This window comes from Phoenix dactylifera, chromosome 14 (assembly GCF_051530095.1).
Source record: "Phoenix dactylifera cultivar Ajwa chromosome 14, Ajwa_hap1_PhDact_Kaust_v1.1, whole genome shotgun sequence".
NCBI classification, from domain to species: Eukaryota; Viridiplantae; Streptophyta; class Magnoliopsida; order Arecales; family Arecaceae; genus Phoenix; species Phoenix dactylifera.
This window is the reverse complement of record NC_143203.1, coordinates 26,774,510-26,796,653: the sequence shown is the minus strand read 5'-3', so window position 1 is coordinate 26,796,653 and position 22,144 is coordinate 26,774,510. Positions and strand designations below refer to the sequence as shown.

General features: G+C 42.1%; 4 protein-coding genes across 21 annotated transcripts; 1 reads left to right on the top strand and 3 right to left on the bottom strand.

The window, feature by feature from the left end:
• Positions 1-48: 48 nt before the first annotated feature.
• Positions 49-1,886, bottom strand: LOC103696631 (uncharacterized). Its single transcript, XM_008778319.5, has one exon. It carries the CDS (start codon positions 617-619, stop codon positions 248-250), a length of 372 nt encoding a protein of 123 aa, XP_008776541.1. The 5' UTR covers positions 620-1,886; the 3' UTR covers positions 49-247.
• Positions 1,887-2,032: 146 nt separating this feature from the next.
• LOC103696617 (putative histone H2B.1) lies at positions 2,033-8,971 on the bottom strand. 18 transcript variants are annotated; one of them, XM_088710671.2, is made up of 6 exons: positions 8,308-8,966; positions 7,920-8,047; positions 6,236-7,822; positions 5,963-6,007; positions 4,964-5,050; positions 2,033-4,828 (listed from the first exon to the last, which is right to left on the bottom strand). In XM_088710671.2, the coding sequence occupies exon 1, from the start codon at positions 8,780-8,782 to the stop codon at positions 8,339-8,341; it is 444 nt and encodes a 147-aa protein (XP_088566797.1). In that variant the 5' UTR covers positions 8,783-8,966; the 3' UTR covers positions 2,033-4,828; positions 4,964-5,050; positions 5,963-6,007; positions 6,236-7,822; positions 7,920-8,047; positions 8,308-8,338. The 18 variants fall into 18 exon arrangements, with proteins under 18 accessions (XP_088566797.1, XP_088566809.1, XP_088566811.1 ...); XM_088710683.2 differs by having other exon boundaries at positions 2,033-6,007; positions 6,236-6,319; positions 6,427-6,490; positions 7,498-7,822; XM_088710685.2 differs by having other exon boundaries at positions 2,033-5,050; positions 6,236-6,319; positions 7,498-7,822.
• A 6,176-nt stretch (positions 8,972-15,147) lies between these two features.
• Positions 15,148-16,798, bottom strand: LOC103696598 (actin-depolymerizing factor 7). The gene is made up of 3 exons (XM_008778280.5): positions 16,635-16,798; positions 15,582-15,847; positions 15,148-15,499 (listed from the first exon to the last, which is right to left on the bottom strand). The coding sequence occupies exons 1-3, from the start codon at positions 16,635-16,637 to the stop codon at positions 15,349-15,351; spliced, it is 420 nt and encodes a 139-aa protein (XP_008776502.1). The 5' UTR covers positions 16,638-16,798; the 3' UTR covers positions 15,148-15,348.
• A 2,798-nt stretch (positions 16,799-19,596) lies between these two features.
• LOC103697829 (uncharacterized) lies at positions 19,597-21,588 on the top strand. Its single transcript, XM_008779770.4, has one exon. The coding sequence runs from the start codon at positions 19,760-19,762 to the stop codon at positions 21,383-21,385; it is 1,626 nt and encodes a 541-aa protein (XP_008777992.3). The 5' UTR covers positions 19,597-19,759; the 3' UTR covers positions 21,386-21,588.
• The last annotated feature ends 556 nt before the right edge of the window (positions 21,589-22,144 follow it).

Genomic DNA, 22,144 nt, shown 5'->3' with positions numbered 1-22,144 from the left:
TAGTTTAATTTTTTCAGCAAACAACATTATAATCGAATCATTGTATGATGCAGCAATTCACAAGAGGGCCCATTAATCGAACGGCCATTATTTTTACAAATCCCATATCCAACGGCACTGTGAAAGGAATTATACAGGGGCTCAGGAAGTTGCATGTACTTATGCGCCCGAAATTCGGCCCGAAGGATACGACAAATTCTCGGTGTCTCTCGGTCTCCCGCAGGAATCAACGGTCAGAAATCACCATTCACCCGATCGCCTCCTCCACGCTCTCCCACAGCCCGACGGCCCGGACGAACAAGGCGGAGCCCCAAACCACCAGGCCCGCGAACAGCGGGGGCACGAAGAGGTCCACCTTCGACCGCCCGAAGAGCTGCGCCGGCACGCACACCACCTCCCCAGCCGGCCCCTCCACTGGAACCCTAACGGCGCCGGCCCGGCACCGCTGCGCGAAGCCCGACTCCGGCGACAACGCCCGCACGAACGCGATCTCCGGCGCGAACGACGTCACCGCCACCGTGGCCGTCAGGACGGCCGTCCACGTGGCCGCGTACCGGAGCACTGGCCGCCGGTGGAGGAGCATCTCCCGGATCACCGCAGGCAGGAGAGAAATCTTCATGGCTCGAGCTAGGGTTAGGGTTAATGTTTGGAGAAGAGAACCGAAGATCAAATAGGAGCTGGGACTTAGGTAGGGGGAGGGGGGTTTACGGTTGAGTTGGTGACCAAAGACGCGACGGAGGAGAGGGGAGGAGAGCGTCTAAAAGAGTCCTCGAGATATTGGGAGAATGACGAAAATGCCCTCGAGTGCGCTACGTCTCCGCCACGTTCCGGCGGCCCAGTGGTTACTTTTCGTATTTTTAAATGCGCCCTTTGCAGGGTGGGCATTTATGTTGTTGGGGAATAGGATTAGGACGAGGCTTGATTTAGTACTTCGTAATTTCTACGTATGCCGTTGGAGAACGGAATCAAGGAAGGGCAATTTAATGCTTTCATGGTTTTTGAAATAGCCCACAAAGAGAGAGGAAAGAAATCTAGCAAGTCATTGAGGTAGCTCTGGTGAAATAGGCGCAAAATGTGACAAAGCCTCCAAGGTCATGCAGATTGTCCTTGGAAATACTTGTAGATATGCCAGGATATTTTGTAGAAACGACTCCAAAAAAATATGTTAAAAATATATGTTGGAAAAAAGATTAGGACAAGGCCTGATTTAATGCATTCTGATGTCTAATTATATAGTTAGGAAAGGGCTTGATTCAATGCATTCTAATGCTTAATATGGTAAGAGAATGGAATCAAGGATAAGGCAATTTAATGCCTTCATAGTTCTAGAAATAGCCCACAGAGAGAAAAGAAATGCTAGCAAGTCATTGAACTACCTGTGCTGAAATGTGGATTTGGTGCTTAAAGGGTTCATTTCATGTAACAAGCCTCTTAACTGAGCCCCAAAATTTTTTTTTAAAAAAAGAAGGTAACAAGCCTCTAAGGTCATGCAAAACGTCCCTGCTTGCCTGTAGAGGTTGATATTAAAAGGGCGTCCCGGGAATCCCCTGACCAGATATAGCTCAAAAGAATTCAACCACCAGGACAATAGTTGAAGCATGATGATAGGCTTGCTATATTATCGTGATATTTGGCGATATCAAGAACAACAATCCACGGCATATTGCCCATTTTCTTTAAAAAAATAAAAGCCTGATAAATATTGAAGCTTAGAATGAAATTCCGCGCAAAACCTATTCATAAGGGATTGATTAACAGTTAAAACGGGCAGACCAGTATCCAAACGAGTCTTGTCCGGTTCTTCCTATCTCTGGGCTCAGCAGAACTAATACCCAAGCTGCTCGGGATAAACGCCCTGAGCCAGAAGCAACACATTTTACTCACCTCGAGCTTCCAACTTCCAAAGGCAAGTAAGATCCGTGCAATGGCATCTAACATTTGTGTGACTTTAATTCAGCGGGCATAAAAAAGAAACCCAAAGATGAATACAAATCAGGGCACTGAAACATGAAGTGAATGGGACAGCAACATGAAATAGCAATAGTTTTTTTTTTTTTTTTTCGGTACAACTGGGACTCACGCATGATGTATGCAGGTATAGCCCATGAAATCGGAAAAAAAGTACGAAGTGCAAAAAAGTACAAAGTGCAGGAGAGAAATGACAAACCCGTGGTTCTTCCAAACAAAACCTCCAGAATGATGGGCTGCAAAGGACAATGATCTTTCAACATGGAGGGTAACTAAAAAAAACCTGTAGTGAGATGCACAGGGCAGCACACATTGGTATCGACAAAGCCTGTAAGGTGGTGTATGGAGTCAAGAAGAACTAGACAGCAATTGAAGCACTTTGCAGCCACACCTTCAATTGTGCAAAAGCCACCTCCCGTTCAGCATTTCACCTCCAGGTCTCAGTACCCAAATAATGATTATAGTCCAGAATTAACCTTGCATCAGAAATATCAGACAGTTGCAAACAGTCAAAACAGAAGACAACAGGAAACCCTTGGACTAGAATGGAGAGACGCATGCAATCAAAATACATCTACCAAATGTATCACATTCACCACACCCTTCGAAACAGAAATCCCCACAAACCTCCCACATCAAGGTATCAAATTGAATACAAAAACAAAAGGTAAAAATTAACTGACATCCCTTTCAAACCCAAGAAACCACATTTATTCACCTAACACTTGCTCCAAGATGCTGCTGCCGCACCCATAGTCACTTCAAGGCATATCTAATTAACCTTTTAGGCAAGTGGATTCTTTTTCCTCACTTTATACATGCCAAAGTACAACCTAGTTGTCATACATTAATAGTTTCATCAAATTTATAATCCACATGTTATGATGACATGGAGGTATAGAGGGCACTAATCAATCTGCTCGATCTATGATGATGGAAGGCAGAGCACCAATCTGCCGTGGAGAGTCACGGACAAAATAGAAAGGCCCATCGAGTGGCTCCAACTAGGCCTCCTCCAATGTTTAAGTCGGGTAGGGTTTGAAATAATAGCGAGAAATAGCAAGAGAAGAGATAACAAAAAGCATTAGAGTAGAGTGATCTCTTTAGATCATTAGGCCTTGAATGCTCGACCTAGGAGCCCGGTATCAGCCTTGGCGAGCCCGACCATCGGAGACTCTATCCGGAGTGCTCGGCATGAGACTTCGGCCCGGAGTGCTCGGCATGAGACTTCGGCCCGGAGTGCTTAGTATGGAAGCTCGGCTTGGAGTGCTCAACATGATAGCTTGGGTTGGGAGCTCGATCTGCAGAGCACAACATGGGAGCTCAGCCTAAGAGCTTGGCCTGGAGTGCTTGAGGTGGGAGCTCGGCCTTGAATGTTTGGCCTAGAATGCTTGGTATGGGAGCTCGACCTAGAGTGATCAGCATGGAAGCTCGGCTTGGAGGGCTCGACCTAAAAGCTTGACCTGCAATGCTCGACCTAGGAGCTCAACCTAGAGTGCTGAACATGGGAGCTCGGCCTGATTATGGTCGGCCTTCTAGATGCATAGGTTTCCCAAACGAAGGTGTTGCCACCATGGAAGCTCCCCAAAGAACTTTCTAGACACAGGCTCGCAGGTCGGAGTCATTGGATGGCACGTCCAATGAACAGATGTATTGTTCCTGCAGAAGCTCCTTAAAGAACTTCCTAACTGAATATGCTTGCAAGTCAGGGACGTTGGATGGCTCGCCCAACCTGTGACAGCCATCTAGGCTTATAGGATGGAGGTGTGGCCTCCTCAAGACCGTTAGATGGCTCATCCGGCATGTAGTAGCTATCTGGGCTTGTATGACGGAGGTGTCACCTCCTCGGGCCATTAGATGACTCATCAAACCTGTAGCAGCCACATGGGCTTATAGGATGGAGGTGTTGCCTTCTCGAGGCCGTTAGATGACTCGCCCGACTTATTACGCTCGAGAGTGCCTTCATCAGTGGTCGTAGTGGGATGTGTCTGACTGGTAAGCTTGTTGCTAAAGGCACTTAGATCCCCAAAAAAAAAAGTGGGATATGTCCTTGTTTTCCATAAGGTCAGAGGTTCGGGCTCTTCCTCTAACACCAATTTGTTGATGCCCAAATCCTACTCGACCATATTCTGATGATCTCAAGGCATGTAGGGCGAAGATCAATCCGCTCGATCCACGATGGTGGAAGACGAAGCGTCGATCCACCATGGAGTTGCGGATCTGCATACAAAGAAGAGAAAGGCCTGCCAAGGTGGCTCCGACCAGGCCTCTTCTGATAATTAAGTCGGGTAGGGCTATGGAATAACGAGAAATAATAAGAGAAGATATAATAAAAAGCATCATAGCAGAGTGATCTCCTTAGATCATCAGGCCTTGAGTGCCTGACCTATAGTGCTCGGCCTTTGAGAGCTCGGCCATCGGAGACTCGGCCTGGAGTGCTCAACCTAGAGTGCGCGGCCTGGAGTACTCAACATGAGGGCTCGGCACGAAAAATCGACCTGGAGTGCTCGGTATGAGAGCCCGGCTGGAAGTGCCCGACATAGGAGCTCAGCCTAGAGTGCTAGCTTAGCATGGTTTTGGTTCGTCTTCTAGTCGATAGTTGCATGTCCTGTGTGCACGACACTCGTGTCTCGGTCGGCACAAAAGAGGGGCCTCCAGAGTCTCGCACACTAGTATCCAAGGATGCGGGCCCCATACACACGACGCTCGTGTCTCAGGTGGCACAGAAAACCAACCACCGGGAGTAACATTCTGATCTCCAAGGATGTGGGTCCCATATGCACAACGCTCGTGTCTTGGGTGGCATGAAAGGACAGTCTCCATGAACTTGCGTCCTGGTCTCCAAAGACGCACGTCCCATCTGGAGAGGAGACAGTATACAAGAACGGCAGTGGAAGAAGAGTCAGATGCAAAGTTAGTCATGAGAGCTTGAAAGCCTCTGTATGGGAGCCTCTCGCCATGAGAGCTTGAGAACCTCTCCTTAGGAGCTGCTTACCATGAGTTATTGAGAGCCTCTTGCCATCTGTGTTTGGAAGTCTCTAGCCGTTCTCCTTCCTCCTTCCCCTATTGGGATCCGTTGGCTCTGTTTATATAAAGAAGGGAGCGTAGATTTGTCACAATTTCAAGGTGAAATTAAGAGATTGTCGTAACCTCCTTTCATATATTGATTCAAATCTATCATAATCTCCTTTCTAGTGTGATGAGATCATGTTCCACATAAGGAAAAGCTATGCTTAAAACACATAGATTAGATAGAGAAATAGAGAGAGGCGATGCCATCCCTTACAAGATCAGTCAAACAATTATGTTGTCATAAGCTGAAACATAATAATGCTATAGTATTTGTATTATTTGCTCTAAAACCAACCAATAAAGGTTAAAAAATAACCCTTTATACATTTGATATCGAATGATTTTAATTATTAAATCTGCTATAACAGTTACGTCCATCTGTTTTACATAAGATTCAGCAGCAGCAGCAAATAGGGTCCCATCAACAGCAATCAGTTATGGAGCAAAACTAAGCAAAAAAAGCCCCACAAAGGAACTGACCATGATTTTCAACCGATTTGATGCCAGCCAAACTACGAATAATGCAACTTTTATTACCAAAATAAACAAGATAATGCCAATAGGCAAGTAGGAAATTCTACCCTCACTACAACCAAAAGCACTAAGGGTGTAACAAAATAAGTATAATAAGTAAATAAAGAAAAGCAGGAAATATACTTGAAGAATAATGAACAGCACAAGACTCCTTCCAGAGTACTATACTAGAAAGCATATAAAATCTAATCATCCTCATTATTTTCTTATTATGAAAATGATTTTCCATATAATGATCTTAATATTCAGCAGGATAATAGACATAATTCCCATGTAGATATTTTCACAAATTGTAGCTAAGAATTAATCATCATCATTAGAGTGTGATGTAAATAACCAGTTAGTCACTCATAGTGATACAGAGGACATGATGTAAACAGTAACTGACCTTTGCTCCTATCAACAAAGCGAGCGTGATAAAATTACCAATGACCTGCACAATAGCAATGGAGTATTTAAGTGGATATCATCATGATAACATACTAATAACTCTACCCGACACCAAAAGAGTTGTAATGAATGTAGAGAATTCCAGTACATGTCAAATCTTGAAGAATATGAAAACAGACTTGTAAAAGATAAAGGGGATTGATCTAATAAATTTCATCATAAATGTAGAGACCTTCTTTCAAACAGATGAAAAATTGAGAAACTATCACACCTGGTGACTTGCAAACCTCCCCAAAATTCTCTGCTGAAGCAACCAATTAGCGTCCCTTCATGCAACTGGCAATCCTTTGCATGGCTGTGTGCAGTGGAAGTGAGATATGTTCCTTAACGTAAGAGAAGATACACATCCAAAAAAAATGAGAACAAAGTATAGTGCGTAACCGACAACATATGATTGCTGACCTGCCCAACCCAATTAATAAATGGAGCAAACCCAAGATATAGAGAAGCTGGCACAATTGTGTACCTAAAGTGATGTCATTATTAAATATTGAAGACATAAGGACTGAACATTGAGAGAGTGAGAGAGACAGAGAAGGGGGCTTGGCTAAGCATGAAGAATTATAAAATTAAAGCATAGGAACAGAAATATATATATTAAATAAACAATAAATCATTTATGTAACTCGGCATTAATTTTTACACATCAATGGCTCTTCAGGTTGCAGCATAGCAAAATGAAATGGTGCTCATTACTTATTGCATGTCACAACTCCATGTGTCATAGAAAATGTAGACAGAGTAAAATGCCTTACCATGCTGTAGAGAAACAGTACATCGGCCACCAATTTAACCAGAATAAAATTTAGCAACACTGTGCTTATGAACCTTTCTAAAAGTTAGCATTGCCAGAAAATTGAATTTAGAGGATCATGCTATGAAATTTGTTCTTTTTCCTCATTTTCTCCCTCATAATTTCGAAGAACATGACAATACATAATCATGCCTTAAGCCGACTACTTCAAACCTCACCTTTCAAAAACTTAGAAGTGCCAGCCAAGACAGATTCCTTAACGTGGCTTCCATGAACTGCTCATAATTTATTTATTTTTTTGGACGGGGCAAGCCGGAATCTCCAAAATTCATATAGCCATAAAACAATTCAAACACAGAGAAACACATGCTCAAATTCAACAACTAGGAAACTCGTCAATACGATAATATGTTCATTTGAATTCATAAGTCCTACAAACCCATGAAGTGAGCGAATGTTGACAGCTAAAAAGTCCAATTCAGAGTAACATATATCATCAAGAAAGGTAAGTCCCAATGGCGCACCAGGAGGGCTTCAAATTGAATGCTATGAACAGCAAGTAGCCCCTGGTACACCACTGGCAACGCCACCACAGAGAACAAAGTGAACAAGGTATACGATATCCCTAAAAAAGAAGCAAAGATTAATGACAAAACAGAGCCACGGCAAGAAAACAAAAGAAAACAAAGGATGACGGGAAGGCTTAAACAAAAACTCACCATGTTCACAGTGCTCCCCAAATTCTGAGCAAAACCAAAAGCCAAGAAGGCGAACAAGAAAGCAAAGCTCGGATGCGAACGTCCCTGGGATGATCCTTTGCATGCCGTGCTTCAGAGGATGAACGACAACCGACCTCCTGCGTCACAACCACCAACAGGGCAGCCTCCTCTCCTCCCCTTGGGAAATCCACACAAAGCCCCTCGGAACCCCAAACATAATACAGCAAGCATGAGGGGATTTGGACCGGTTGCAGCCAGAATCCACGTCTGGACGGCACCGAAACCGCACGAGATTCAGCTAGGCTCCAAATTTGTTCATTAATTTCTACCAACGAAGCTCGAAAGGCCCGACAAACAAGTTATTATGAGGACCAAGAATAATTCAAAGAAGAAAATGACGGACACCGCTTGTCTGTTCTTACCCTTTATTACTCCAACCATCTTAGACTTACGTACGCAGCTCGATCGTACACGCAACGCAACATCTGCTCGAAATAACTTGAGCTACCAGACAAGGAATTAAGCGGCCAAGAAGATCAAATCAACCCCGCTGACGCAAAAATTCAAACACATAATAAAGCTTTCTTCGGCAAAAGTGTCATCCAGAAAAGAAAAGTAAATAGAATTGCATCAAATTACAGCAAAACAATTTTATTTAGCGGGAATAAAAAAAGAGCGCTGGAGATATAAAACCATGAAGGCCAATAGATTACATTCGACCAAACCAGATACGCTCCATGAAGAGGGTATAAAGATGGGTATAAGAACAAGAAAGATCAAAAACCAAAGAAATAGATTTTTATATCGCACCACAAAGAGGCCACGAAACCCCGCTTACGGATCAAGAACTGGTGAACTTGGTGACGGCCTTGGTGCCCTCGGAGACGGCATGCTTGGCGAGCTCGCCGGGAAGGACGAGGCGGACGGCGGTCTGTATCTCCCGGGAGGTGATGGTCGGCTTCTTGTTGTACCGGGCGAGCCTGGAAGCCTCCTGGGCGAGCTTCTCGAAGATATCGTTAATAAAGGAGTTCATGATGCCCATGGCCTTGCTGGAGATCCCGATGTCCGGGTGGACCTGCTTCAACACCTTAAAGATGTAGATCTTGTAGGTCTCGATCCCCTTCTTCGCCTTCTTCTTCTTCTTCTCGCCCGCCCCGCCTTCTTTGCTCGGGAGACGCTTCTCCGCCCTCGGCTTCTTCTCGGCGGGGGCCTTCTCCGCCACCGCCCTCTTCTCCTCCTCCGCCGATTTGTCGGAGGCCGGCTTCTTCTCCGGCTTGGGCGCCATCAAATCGTAATCGAAATGGAGATGGTAACGTAGAAGGAAAGAGGGGATTTGGGGGATATTTAGCACGCCTGGGGAAGAGAGAAGAGCCGGGAGGCTTCGCGAGCGGGAGGAGGAATTGGGATGCAGGAGTATATATAGGCGAAAGTCGTGGACGGGTGTTGGACGTGGGTTGTGGCACCGATGGATGAGCTGGTAGCCATTATGTCCGTTGATTATTGGCGAATGGAAGATGAGCGGCATTGAACGGCTGAGATGCGACCAAATCGCTTCGGCGGGCGGATGGATCCCGCCAACGGCGCCGAAACGGCTTGTTGCACGTGAAACAAAACAGCGGTCTGATTTAAGTTCGCAAGTGGATCGATTCTACGCAACCAAACGAAACGTGTAAACAATTTAGCAAAAGGGGGAAAAAAAAAAAAAAAACTTGTAGGTATGTTTACCCCAAAAATACGTATAGGTACTTATAAAATAATAAAACTTCATGAGGGCGGATTGTTTCTAAATCCAAATCTGGCTAGAAATAACTACATCAACAAATAAGTCGAATTGACCCATGATCCGACCCGTTTAGCCCTAATTTAACCTATTTTGCACGACCTGTGGAGCCGAATCGGATTCTAAAATTGGACCCATTCCATTTTGTAGATCAGATTTTGATTTACTGAATTCAGACCCGACTCGTTTGAATTTTGGACAATTTTAGATTTCCAACCCTACGACTCGACCAGATCGAAACCGAACCCGGTAAACTATTTGGGCCTAAAAATGTCCGAACTTATGTTGTTCTCTAAGTTATGCCTTTTTAACTGATGTGCGTGTCCTACATGTAAGCAGTATTTTGCATCTTGAGTTTATAACTCCATTTCAAAACATAGAATGATTCATGCAGTTTTATTACTTGGTTTTGAAGACTTATTAAAGAGTAATAAGCATTTGTAGCAACAAAGTAACAACTAAGCCTCAAAAAGGCCTTAGCATGAAGACATGGCCTACTCCTAGATAATTTGATTTGATGAACACTGCATATTGTTTTTGCAGTCAGACATCCTTATTTAGTTTGTGGTTTTTTGTCATTCAATATACAAAAGAGAAGTCATTGAGGTTGCTTTCTACTTCACAAACATAGTTATACTCTTTCAGATTCATTTGGACTTGACCTAGACCCAAATCGGATCTAACACGAACCCAAATTTTTTGAGTTGGGACCGAGTTATAAATGGACTCGACCCGATCTGAATGACCCATTGGGTTAGAAATTTTAGTAATGGATCTGACCCCACCCGATCCGATCTTCTATTGGATTGAGCCTGGGTCCAACATTAGGACCCGAATAAAGAACCGAGTTGGGTCGGGGTCCCTTGATATATGTAATGTATTTGATGAAATAAATTTTTAAAACTAACATGGATGGACCATCCACTCTCACTCTCCTAGTCTTCATGATAATGGTCATGATCAGCCTATGGCGAGCCTTAAAAGAGGTTAGATCCTGACTATAACATTCCGTCCAGCGATCATGAACCAATAATTGCCCCACTAAAAGCTTAAAAGAAAACTAGCTTTGAGATTATACGAAAGAAAACATGCTTCTATCGGCATGTGCCAGCAATTAGCTTCGATTGACTAAACCCGAAAAAAAAACTAGCTCCTAACTACAGTACACTGTCAACCAGCATGTACTAGTGATCGCCCCACTAAAGGTCCAAAAGAAGTTTAGATATTAATCTCATACGATCATAGTCATATTAGAGAGTAGCAAAATCATCACATAATATATACGATATCAATATATTTATTAATACTATAAAATACAATTCATGCTCAAGTAAAGCATATCATACTAAATCCAATAACTTATAAATTATTTTTATGCAGCATGCATATGATAATTATTTTAAATGTAATAAAATAGCAATAGATAAATTTTCCCCTTTTCTTCTTTTGATCATATTTTTCCCATGCCGCCCAAGCTTGCAGGCTTAGAGCACACCTTTCAGCCGTCAGCCAATAAATATTGGGACTTTTTGCTGCCCGCAAGTGCGACTAGAGTTGTGGAACAAATCAAACAAAGAACTCCACAAAGCGGAGCCTTGTGGAGAAGGATTTCACGATCTGCGACACAACCTCAGGTCCTCAACCATGCTAACCAGAGAGTTTCGCGGTCTCTTAAACCAGGTGAAAATTCTCATAAAAAATTAAAGGGAGAAACTGAAATATTAAAAAGTTGGACTAAGCTGTGGAAGTTATAGTAATAATAAATTTTCCGTTAAATCAACCGAGCGAATGGAAACTATATGAGCTAAGCCGTCAGTCCCCTACCCACTCTACAAATAGGAATCCAGGATTCGACTCTTGGGTGGTGTTAGCATCAAGAACTTACCCCAAAATATGGTTTGGAAGCTCTCTTCAAATAAAAAATTCTGGATTCATATATATAACAAAGATTTCAATGTCCTCTGTTCTTAAAATAGCGACGGAACTATTTATCAGGCCGAAACCCAAAAGAAAACAAAAATCATATAACCGGACTAAGTAGATGTCAATTTGAGCTCGGCAAAACATAAATTTAAGTTTCAACTAATAAGTAATAAACTAAAACAATTCCTTTATTATGTAATAGAAAATTACAAGCTAAGCAATCCCACTCACTCCTCAAGAGACGGATTCTTCCAGCGGGAAAAGGATATCTCAAGCCATGCCAAATGAACCGTGATGCGGTTCGCTGCGAAGTGGAAACTGGAAGCCTAGTTTCAGCTACGGGTTTGTCATCGGTGGATTCTAATATTCGAAGGAGGTTCCATCAAGCTTCCACTTATAAATTTCCACCTCAAAATGGGCAGAAACTGACAAACTGAAACCATCAGAAGGATGGGAACATATTGCTCAACCAATGACAAGGCCTACGAAGAACGGTCGAACCCTCCCTCGACACAAATAAATTACAAACCATCTCGCATGGCTGAGAGTATACTTGGAACATCAGCTCCTGAAGTTGCATCATGAAAATTAGGATACAGCAATTGCTGGTTAGAGCATAACAATAACAACTGTCTCGCATTAAATGCTCTATCAAATCAGGTTCACCCTAGGATCAAGTGGTGCACCACGTACATAACAACTTTAATCAAGATTTATGGAAACAAATTCATCCATAACTCCATATATCATAATCAGTACCTCACTCGCAATCTTAAATGAAAACTATCACAAGCGGAATAACTCATCTGCACCACCAAAAGCACTCAATCAATGCAACGGACCCGACAGAGGTTCCTAGCAAGCTGAGATAAAATGCCCAAGGTATAGCGTAAAGTATGTTGGATGCTGGAATTGGTTTCATTTGATGGATTACAGCAATCAGCATGGGACTTAATGCTACACTTCTCATAATGGTACATCCAGTCACCAACTAAATGCAGACAATACAATTTGGATAATATTATTGTTTCACTCTGCAAAATACGTAAGAGCTGTTTTAAAATCACAATCATCATAGCAAGTGCAATGCTCATCCCCTAAAAATCTTGAAGTCAAATAGCCAAGAAGAAACAAAATAATTTCTAGAAGCGTGCAAATGAGCAATCAACTTGTTATTGACTTTGTTGACTACGTGACACTCCAGAACAGAAACAAGGACCTGAGATAACATTTGTCTCAAAGTCCAGTCCCGGCAGAACATTCTGCAAGACATTGAAGTGGAATACCATCCCAAGTATCGGGACAGGACCGCCCCGCTGCAATTAGAATGCCTTAGACATCCCCTCTCCCAAGTGCCGAGACAGAGCGAAAACGGTGGCGCATCTCATTCTATGAAAAAACCAGAACAACCCATCGCATGAGATTTAAAACCTTGATGGAGACAAAATCATCCAAAATATTTAAAAGTTAGGAACACTGTTATGGTACCACTTGTATCATTGCCTTCTTGTATTATTGCCTTCAATCAAACACAATTTGTAATCAATAAAACGAAGAGAGAAAACAATGCAAAACTGCTGTGTTAATTGAAAACAAAAAAAATGAATCAATTGACCAATAATGCCACGAGGCTGGCCAACAAAAGGCACCCCACCGATACCATGTCCACCATCTTAAACTGCCTCAACTATATTTCTCACGATATCAGGATGTCCACAAACATACACGATGCCTCTGACAAAATAACAGCTGCCTTTTACCAACATGAAATCTCGTCTGAATCATTATGAATGCCTTATATATAGAATCTTCCCAGTCAAATCCATAATCTGTACTACATGGATATGATACTTAAATATACCTAGTACAGAAAATACACCAAATAAAGAATGTAAGTGCCAAAATTACAGAAATAATCTTTCAATTTCAGGGTCATGATCCCTACAGCCTGAAGTTCTATTATTCGCCAGAATAATTGGACTCTCATCACACATAAAATTGCATACAAGTTTAAACTGGAACTCTCAATATGCTGTCTGTAACCTTGCAGTAAGGCCTCCACCCCCTCCCCTACTCTGGTCAAGCATAGATCCTTCCACAGGATGTTTGCCAGCCAAGCCAAGCAACAAAAAGAATCCCCATCACTATCAATACCAGATACCACAACCAATATGACAAAATAAGGCAAATTTTTTAGTGAATCATAAAACACCTAATGTATATACTGTTGCCCCAAGCAAATAAACAAAGGAAAAATCTCAATCACCAAGTATCTAACACATCTACAAAACTATTTTCAGTGGAAAACCAAATATCCATCGACTAGCATATATCTCAGCAGGGACCATGAATTTAAAAGTGACCATGACTAATCCTGACAAGCAACAACATAATTGATGCTACCGCTGTCTCTACAATCTTACACCCCCATCACATACTAACCTCATTAGCTATAGGATTAGCATCTAGCACTCCAAGAACATATTATCACAATTCTCACCTAAGAACAATTCCTAATTGCACCTTTCACCAAAGCCAATTTGATCATGCTCTGGAAGACGCCTTCAACCACATGGTTACTACTACCTTCTTTCAAAGTGAAAAGCTCCACTTCATCCAATATATTTGGGACCAGAAAATTTCTCTAATCATCTTTCAGATACTTGAAAGTTTGATCTAAGCAGTCAAGCTTAGCAAGCCATTATAAATAAAGTGGCCCTTTTGGTCAATGTTGATAACTCAACAAACTAAAGTTGATAAGAATCATAATTCAACGAAATAGAGTTGCTTATAAGATTCCGTTCGGCGAACTTAAAACATGGAGGTGGTTATCCCAAGTAAACCCACCTGCAATTGAGACTGTAAGATGAACCTTCCAACCATACTACTCATATCATTGTTTAGAATTTGGTTAAATACCCATTGACAGTCCACTATAATTGTGCTAGATTCCGATTACAAAAATTGGTCAACTACTTAGCTATTACACCAAGTCATGATCAATTTGCATGCCTTTTGGTATAATTATCAGGAAAAAGGCATAACAATGCATGCCAATTGAATTGATAGCAACCAATATCCAACAACAAACATTTAGTCCTATTTGATCTCCATTAGTATCTCCAAAAAAAACATCTTCATCTCAGATACAACATACCTCAACATGTTCTTAAACATTCTCAACGAACAGCCTGACCATTTTAATCAATTTCCTAACACTTTAAGCTCTACTTGTATGCATTCCATCCCTAGTCAAGCAGCACCTTGATTAAATATCATCCTCTATGCAAAGCTCATTTCATGTGTTGATGGAACATGTTAGAATGAAACCTTTTCAAAGATTAAACAACAAGGTCACCAAACATGATGCATGAAGTTGAGCAAATTGAGCACCCAAATTATGCATCACCATGAGAATTCCAAATATATAGACAATCAACAAGACATGAATAAAGATACTGACCAACAAGTGGCTGTGATATACTAAATCTGAAAACATGACACTGCATCCAAACAAACATTGCTGCACCCCCTCACTCTGATTTCTGACTTAACAAAAACTAATGCTACAAATAATTAATGTATCATGAGGCAAGATTATCTACCACTACACACCACCCCCAACCCCCCCCCCCCCCCCCCCCTAACCCCTAAAAAAATAAAATAAAAATCATTCTGCTCGAGCTTGCAAGCAGAGATTGGCGGAGTCCCTATTAAAGGTTATAAAAGAAACAAAACATGATCATGTGAAATTGATTGCAAAGGAGCAGATAGTTTTGATAGACATTTACAAAGGTCACAAGAACCGCAATCAAAACCAAAAGAACACAAGAGTGGTCAAGCAACCATTTCAAAGGACACAAAGGTTTTGCCTACCTGGCTGCCACCACAAACAGTCACATATCATCAGCTTGTAGACATCACCCTACAAGAGATTATCCATCATATAAAAAACACAGAATAGCAATTCATATGGTATACCCAAAATCAACACTGTTTCGGAGGACGAAGGTCGTTGAATTATGATCACCTGAACAGCAACCAACATAATACCTAGCAACTTCACCATTACAGGAAACTATAAACATTTCACTTAAGCAAACAGACTACGAGGAGTAAGTCTCCATTGCACAACCTGGTAATATAACTCAATTGGCACGGCCTCGAATGACATCCAGTCCCATCTCAGTTGGATCAGTTGCTTGCAATTCCACCTGGATGCCATCCAACTCCCTCTTAAATCTGTCCTTTGAGCTTGCATAAAGCATCTTACTTCTCACTTTTGATGTGTCAGGTGACCTTCATAAACGGCCAAGAATGGATATCATCTACAGGCAAAATGTTATAAACAAGACTAAAGTTAAACTAAAGATAAGATTACCATGCAATGAAGAAGATCTTGCTCTTCTGGCAGTTCTCCTCGGTGACAAAATCAAAGTCATAGACCGCATATCGACATTCATTTGCAGGAAGAGCGGCAGTGAAATCCTCATAGCTCAGAGTGGGTTCACCAAGCTTCTCCACGATGACCTGCTTCAGTTTCTCCTCAATCTTAAAGATTATGAAACGATAAGTTCTCTTGGCCTTCAACTCCAAGAATTTCAGCTTACAATCATCATTCACAGCCATCCCTGAAGCTGCATTGGCCTATATGCATCGTTGGGCATATGTAAATAAAAAACCATGAATCTTGCGAAACGCACAAACCTTTAGATCCCAAATTAAGCCAAACATCATGTCTGATCACCATGCATGTAGAGAATAAAGATTCAACTCAATCTATAGCTATTATGGATCAAAAAAATGGATGAATTTGAGAGTGAGCATAAGCACAACTCTCAACTTACTGATATCAAAAGTGAAGCACAGAAGAACAATCAATTGGCTGCAACTTAATTTTTGCGATGATCCAAAATTATACAAGGATTTTTTTTTAAAAAAAAACATAACTCTGATCTGACTCTGCAAATGTTACAGCTTACCAGAACAGCCCAAAGGACATCAGATCCCTGGGGTGGATTCCTAACCACGAAAAGAGCAAAAACAAAAAACAAGAAGATCCACAAACCCTGACCACTCCAATACTAACATTTCTGCTGAATCCTAAGAAATTAGAGAAATTATTAAATGATGAACACCAAAGCCATATATCAAGAATCATAAATACGACACCTAGACCACTCAAACAACAGGAAACGATATCACATCAGCCCACCGACCCTCTAGTTCGGAATCTAGGAATATTGCGCGATCAAGAACGAAAATTCCGCCATAAACTCAAAAATCCAAGCGCCGTCGACGAACATCCAACCACCAAAATTAGAATCGTAGATCGAACCCTCAAAGACCAAAATCAAAGATAAATAAGCGAAAACAAGAAAACAGCAACAAATTAACATCGAGAGAAGCTGGAAAATATCAGAAAAGGCCTGACCATTTCTGGAGAGACGATCGGAGCGCAGTGAGACTGGATTCTTTTTTTTTTTGAGAGAGAGAATCTAGGGCTCGAGAGAGAGAGAAAGGAAAAAAGTGGCTCCGATATCAGAGGCTCGGAGGGCGCACCCCCTGTGAGATATGATACGGAGAGGAGAACGGCATTAGGCGTGGGGCGGCACGGCAGTAGTCGAAACACTCTGACACGGTCGTCACGCGTCGTCGCCTCGCACACTGCTGCGTCCAATCATAGCGCGCCACGGCACGTACGAACCGTAACGCAAAAGAAACGGCGCCGGGATTTTTCCGCTACTTGCTTCTGAAAAATCTTGAGATATCTTCCGTTGGTTGTGAATCTTGAGGCAGCGCACACCTATTTTGTATGTGCCCGCGCGTCAGCGTTGGGCCCAGCCGCCTGAGGGACTAGCCGAGCGCACGAGCCACTAAAAGTTCCTAAGTTTACCCGGCTCTAGAGTTTGGCATGACCATATATTTTTGTCAGCTATGAGCAAAATTCCTAAGTTCTGGTCAAGCATCTTAGCTTGCATTTTGGAATATATGAGAAAAAACGTTACTCCAGAGGTGTTTATCCATGCAAGCTTACAGAGCAATTAGCAATGGTTACCCAGTCATATAAAGGAACAAAAGAGTCTCAACCACTTCATCAGCAGGAAATCAGCACATGTGGTAGTCTTTCTTCGAGAGATGTGAATTGAATTGTAGTGTAGACGATAAGAATTTGGAATTAGCATAATTGGCAGCTCTTTGATAGGTAAGAAAGAAACAGAGCAAGAGCCATTACAAATTAATGTTGGAAAAGAGAGAGAGAGAGAAAGAGGCTAATTTTTTAAATTTTGAGAAGGGGTGCTGCTTAGCATTTGTGCGCAAGCTAAAATAGCATGTCTACTCGACAATGCATGTCATGTTGACCTGCAGGGCATTCTTTAGGAGTGCAAGCAAATTAATAGATTGCATGAACAAAGTTCGGGTTAGTAGCCACATTTGCAATAAATTATATTCTATATCATATGGTTGTGCACGCAGGCACGCAGCCAATCATCACCGCTCATTTTTATGAGTTTTATCCATCAAATATATATTTTGGTGTACCGTTATAGAAACGAGCGCTTGTGATTGATGATATATACAACCATAAAGTGTAGTTACTCATTATACATGCCAATAGTCAAGATGCATCATGAGATAATGGAATAGCATTTAATGGCTCCAAGCTGGCAGACTTGCTCTCCCATCACATATGGCATGAGATACTTAACCATGTAAAAGATTGTTATTTGGATAATGTTCAACATGATCATTGCCCACATGCCATGCATTTCGAGCAAGTATATTGTCATTGCACATCTTGTCTTCTCAAAATTTGTATATCCACTAATATGAAAAAAAATCTAATGATAATAATTGACAAGCAAAGCATTTTCATTTTAATTTGCTTAGGTGGCATGGTTTGGCATATGTACAGCCCATCTGCTTGTCCTTGAGCCAGGCAATAATCTTTGATTACTTGGTACAATTTATGGCTGCATGATATGCTCATTGCTGGGCCATGACCTCCGTAAATACCACATATGATAAGGCACTGCACTAGTCCATCTTCACTATTATAATGTTAACTAAATGTACCCCCTCGTTTATAAAATAGTACAAAACATGGTACCCACTCAATTCTTTATTGTGATATAAAAGAGTTTTGCAAAATGAGAAGTGCGACTAGTGCAATAAGCACAAAAAACCCGACCTTGTCAATGCATTTGATTAAGCTAATAAATCAAGAAAAAAAATAATTTTTAACTTCTATTTGATTACTAGCTAAGAAAAAATAATTTCATGGTCCTTAGTGAGATTTTATGTAATTTTTTTTATTTTTTCCTAATTAGATTCATTCATTTTGCATATAAACTTTATTCAGAAGTCACAATAAAATAAGTTGTTTATGAATAGCATCAAGCTGACTTTATAATAAGCTTGTTTAAACTAGTTCAACAAGAAAACAAGTCCAAGCCAAACCTAAACATTAGACTCTTAAAATATGCAAAAACTCATACTTTATTCAATAATATCAAAAAATAAATTATTGAACGAACAAGCTATCGACTACTTGTCAATTGGAAAAACCACGAGGTCTTAGATTATGATTGGCATCTATACTTGTGAAGTGGTGTGGATATAAAGTAATAATTAAGGATTAGCCGATCTTAATCTAAAAAAGTAAAAAAAATATTAAGTTCAACTCAAGCTAATTTAAAGCTCCAGAAATGCGGAGCTCCACCAAACTCTTTGCCAAACCTAGATATTACATACACATTTAGTGATCCCTAATTATGAAATAGATACCATAATAAAATGCTGCTAGCCGAGCTCTTGTTCTAATCTTCTATCAGGGAGTGGGAAACAAGCAAAATACATGTAACAATAAAAAAAATGGCGAGATATATTTTCCAATAAACACTATATTAAGAGATATTCTAAATTCCATATAGCATGCTTTTTTTTTTTGGCGGATCGGCTGCTTATACTGCTCTCGCATGAGCACAGTCAGCTACATCACTATCAAAAACACTACACAAAGCAAAAAAACTGAAGACTGCTGGGTTCATAAATTTTTTTTGGAATGATAAACAGCGAATGAGGCAACCCAGTCAGTAGCTTGGTTCATCTTCCGAAGGACGTGCCTCATCTGGACAGCCCGGCACTTTCATAGCATCTGTCGTTTATCGCCCAAAAGCGGGTGCTCCATCTCTTTTCGGCCTTTTTTTTTTTGGTGAATCGGCAGTTCACACTACCCTAGCATGAGAACTGCCAGCTACATCAGCATTAAGCAAACAACATAAAGCAAAAGGAACAGAAGCTTGTTGAGTTCAAAAAAATTCACCAGAGTGATGTGCAGTGAAAGAGGCGACCCAGTCAGCCGCCTGGTTTGCCTCCAGAAAAACCCCGATCTGAAGAATTTGGCACTCCTATAGCATCCGATGAATATCACTCAGAAGCGGGTGCTCCACTTTCTTCCATCTCTTTTCGGCCTTGAAGATGCTCAATTAACAGGGCTGAGTCTTTCTTCGGAATGATCCCGCCAGTCTCACAATCGGACAGATCGAGTGCATCACAATGGTCCGAATTATTCCCGCCTTTCTCAAGTCCGTCCCTTCCAGCTTCCTCCACACCGCTTCCCAGCCCTTCTCCAACCTCCGCTACGCTCAAGACTTCTCCGCCCTCGTCCGAAACCTCTCCAGAAACCGCAACAACCCGCGTCTCCTCGCCGCCGTCGACTCCACCCTCGCCAAAACCCCCCTCCTCGACTCCACCACTTCCGTTCTGGTGCTCCGCGGCCTCTCCCGCTGCAAGAAGCTCACCCGAGCCAAGGCCGTCCTCTCCGGCCTCAAGGAGAGGGGCACCATTCCGGAGCCTTTCCTCTATAGCCTCGTCCTCCAGTGCCTCGTCCCCGAGAGCCCAATCCGGGACGTGGAATCCGTGTGGAGGGAGATCGGATCGGGACCCTCCAATCGATGCATGGACGCTTCGGATTTCGTCCTCTACCTCTGCCGCCGCAGCGAAGACGCCGCCGAGATCGAGCGGGTCTACCACCGGGTTTCGTCCAGCCGGTGGGATTTGAGACGGGAGGGATACGTTGCTCTGATCGGTGCAATGTGCGAGGGAAATAATCCCAATCCTGGTTTAGCGAGGAACGTTTTAAGGGAAATGGAGGAGAAAGGATTCGAAGCCGATGTGTTGACTTACTTTGCTTTGTTCCAGAGCTTCTGCCGGACTGGAAATGTATTGGAAGCTGATTCCGTCTTAAGGACTTTGGTAGATCGGTGGGATCATGAATTGGATGTCTCGGTCTACGGGAATTTCTTCTACAGCTTATGTAAATCGGGCCGTTTGAGGGAGGCACGTAAACTGTTCGATAAATTGGCGAAGAAAGATCGAGGACTTGAAGTGAATCCTGCTCCATGTCTGAAACCCGGGAGGAGGGTCATCTTTCAATTAAGTCCTTCAAATAAGGTTACCAAAGTGATGGCATTCGAGGCCTACGTCCGGTCGCTTTGTAGTGCCGGGAGGGTGGAGGATGCCGAGAGGATGTTGAAAGAGGCGGCGAGGAAGAGCATGGTGCCGGAGATTTGTGTGTGCAGGTCATTTATAGAGGCTTTGTTTCGAGCCGGCAGAGTCGACGATGCTATCGGATTTTTCGAAGCTGAAAAGAGGAGGCGGCATGCAGAGGCTGGAGCCATGGCAGCGGCTGTGATAGAAGGTCTTTGCGAAATGGGCAGAGTGGATGAAGGCTGTCGGCTTCTTTGTGAGATGGTGGATGAGGGGTTTGTTCCAACTGCTAAGGTTTGGAATTGGATACTAGAAAGTTACTGGGAAGAAGGAAGGGTGTGGGAGGCGACTGGTTTGTTTGATAGAATGAGAAGTGGGATCTGCGGTGGCGGCGGTGCGAGGCCTACTGCCTCGACGTATAGTGTGATGATCCATGGGTTTTTAAGGAAGGGGGATATCATGACAGCAATTTCGCTTCTTGAAGATATGGCTAGGGAGAAAATGCCTGTGAGCTTTAGCTTATGCAGTGGTGTAGCTCTAAGTATCCATGCACAAGGAGAACTTGAGCTGCTGCATGACTATTTGAACAAAATGATTGAAAATGGCATCTTGGTTTCATATGCTGCATGGGAATTGTTGTTCGAGTCCATGACGATCAGAAACGAGGTCCATTATCCTTTGATGCAGGAATAGACAAGGGAGTGGAAATGAAAAGATGGAGTGATACGTAAGCAGTTTTTGACCATGCAAGAAATTCAGACAACTGAGCATGATCGAGGCATCATTTCGAATTGTAAGTTATGGATTGCTGCTTCTCATCTTTTTTTTCAGGAAATTCGCTGCTTCACATCTCATGTCAATAATATTCAAGGATCAATTTCATCAAAAAAGAAAAATCAGGGACCAAAACTTGGGGCAGGTCCTAATTTTCTCAGTGGGGCCGTGCCGCTTCTATGATTTTTTTTCTTCTGCTTTCCTCTGTCCAAAATGTGTTTGAAATACCAACCAGAAAACCCAATTAACGATTGTTTGTAAATTATTATTTATCAAATAAGTAATGCATCCACTGCTTCGAATAATAGCCTTTTGACCATTGGAGAACTGAAACATATCGTTGGACGTGCAAGATACAAGTACTTATTTGAGCATCGTGCGGACATATATTTAGTTTTACATTGGTTATTCGTCGAGAAGATTTTGGATATTTATAGAAAATTAAAAAAATTTAAAAATATTTTTTTGGAGGGAGGCCGTAGATTGTTATTAAAGGTATCAGAGTGGACTCGACCTATAGCTTATGTAGATTAGGACATACTGTAATACAAGTTAATGGAGGTTGATTACGGATCGATCGTGATGCTTGTGATTAGATTTGAATGGATTTGAACTCTTAGGTTCTGGGTTGTTACAACTTATCTATCACCCCTTTTATTTTCGTTCTGCTGGCACAGT

What these genes read in the sequence shown, in the direction of transcription:
- LOC103696631 (XM_008778319.5), bottom strand. Translation starts at nt 619, where the DNA reads ATGAAGATTTCTCTCCTGCCTGCGGTGATCCGGGAGATGCTCCTCCAC.
- LOC103696617 (XM_088710681.2), bottom strand. Translation starts at nt 8,782, where the DNA reads ATGGCGCCCAAGCCGGAGAAGAAGCCGGCCTCCGACAAATCGGCGGAG.
- LOC103696598 (XM_008778280.5), bottom strand. An exon ending in AAGATCTTCTTCATTGCATG is followed by an intron (nt 15,500 to 15,581) that starts GTAATCTTATCT and finishes CCGTTTATGAAG; the next exon opens with GTCACCTGACACATCAAAAG.
- LOC103697829 (XM_008779770.4), top strand. Translation starts at nt 19,760, where the DNA reads ATGGTCCGAATTATTCCCGCCTTTCTCAAGTCCGTCCCTTCCAGCTTC.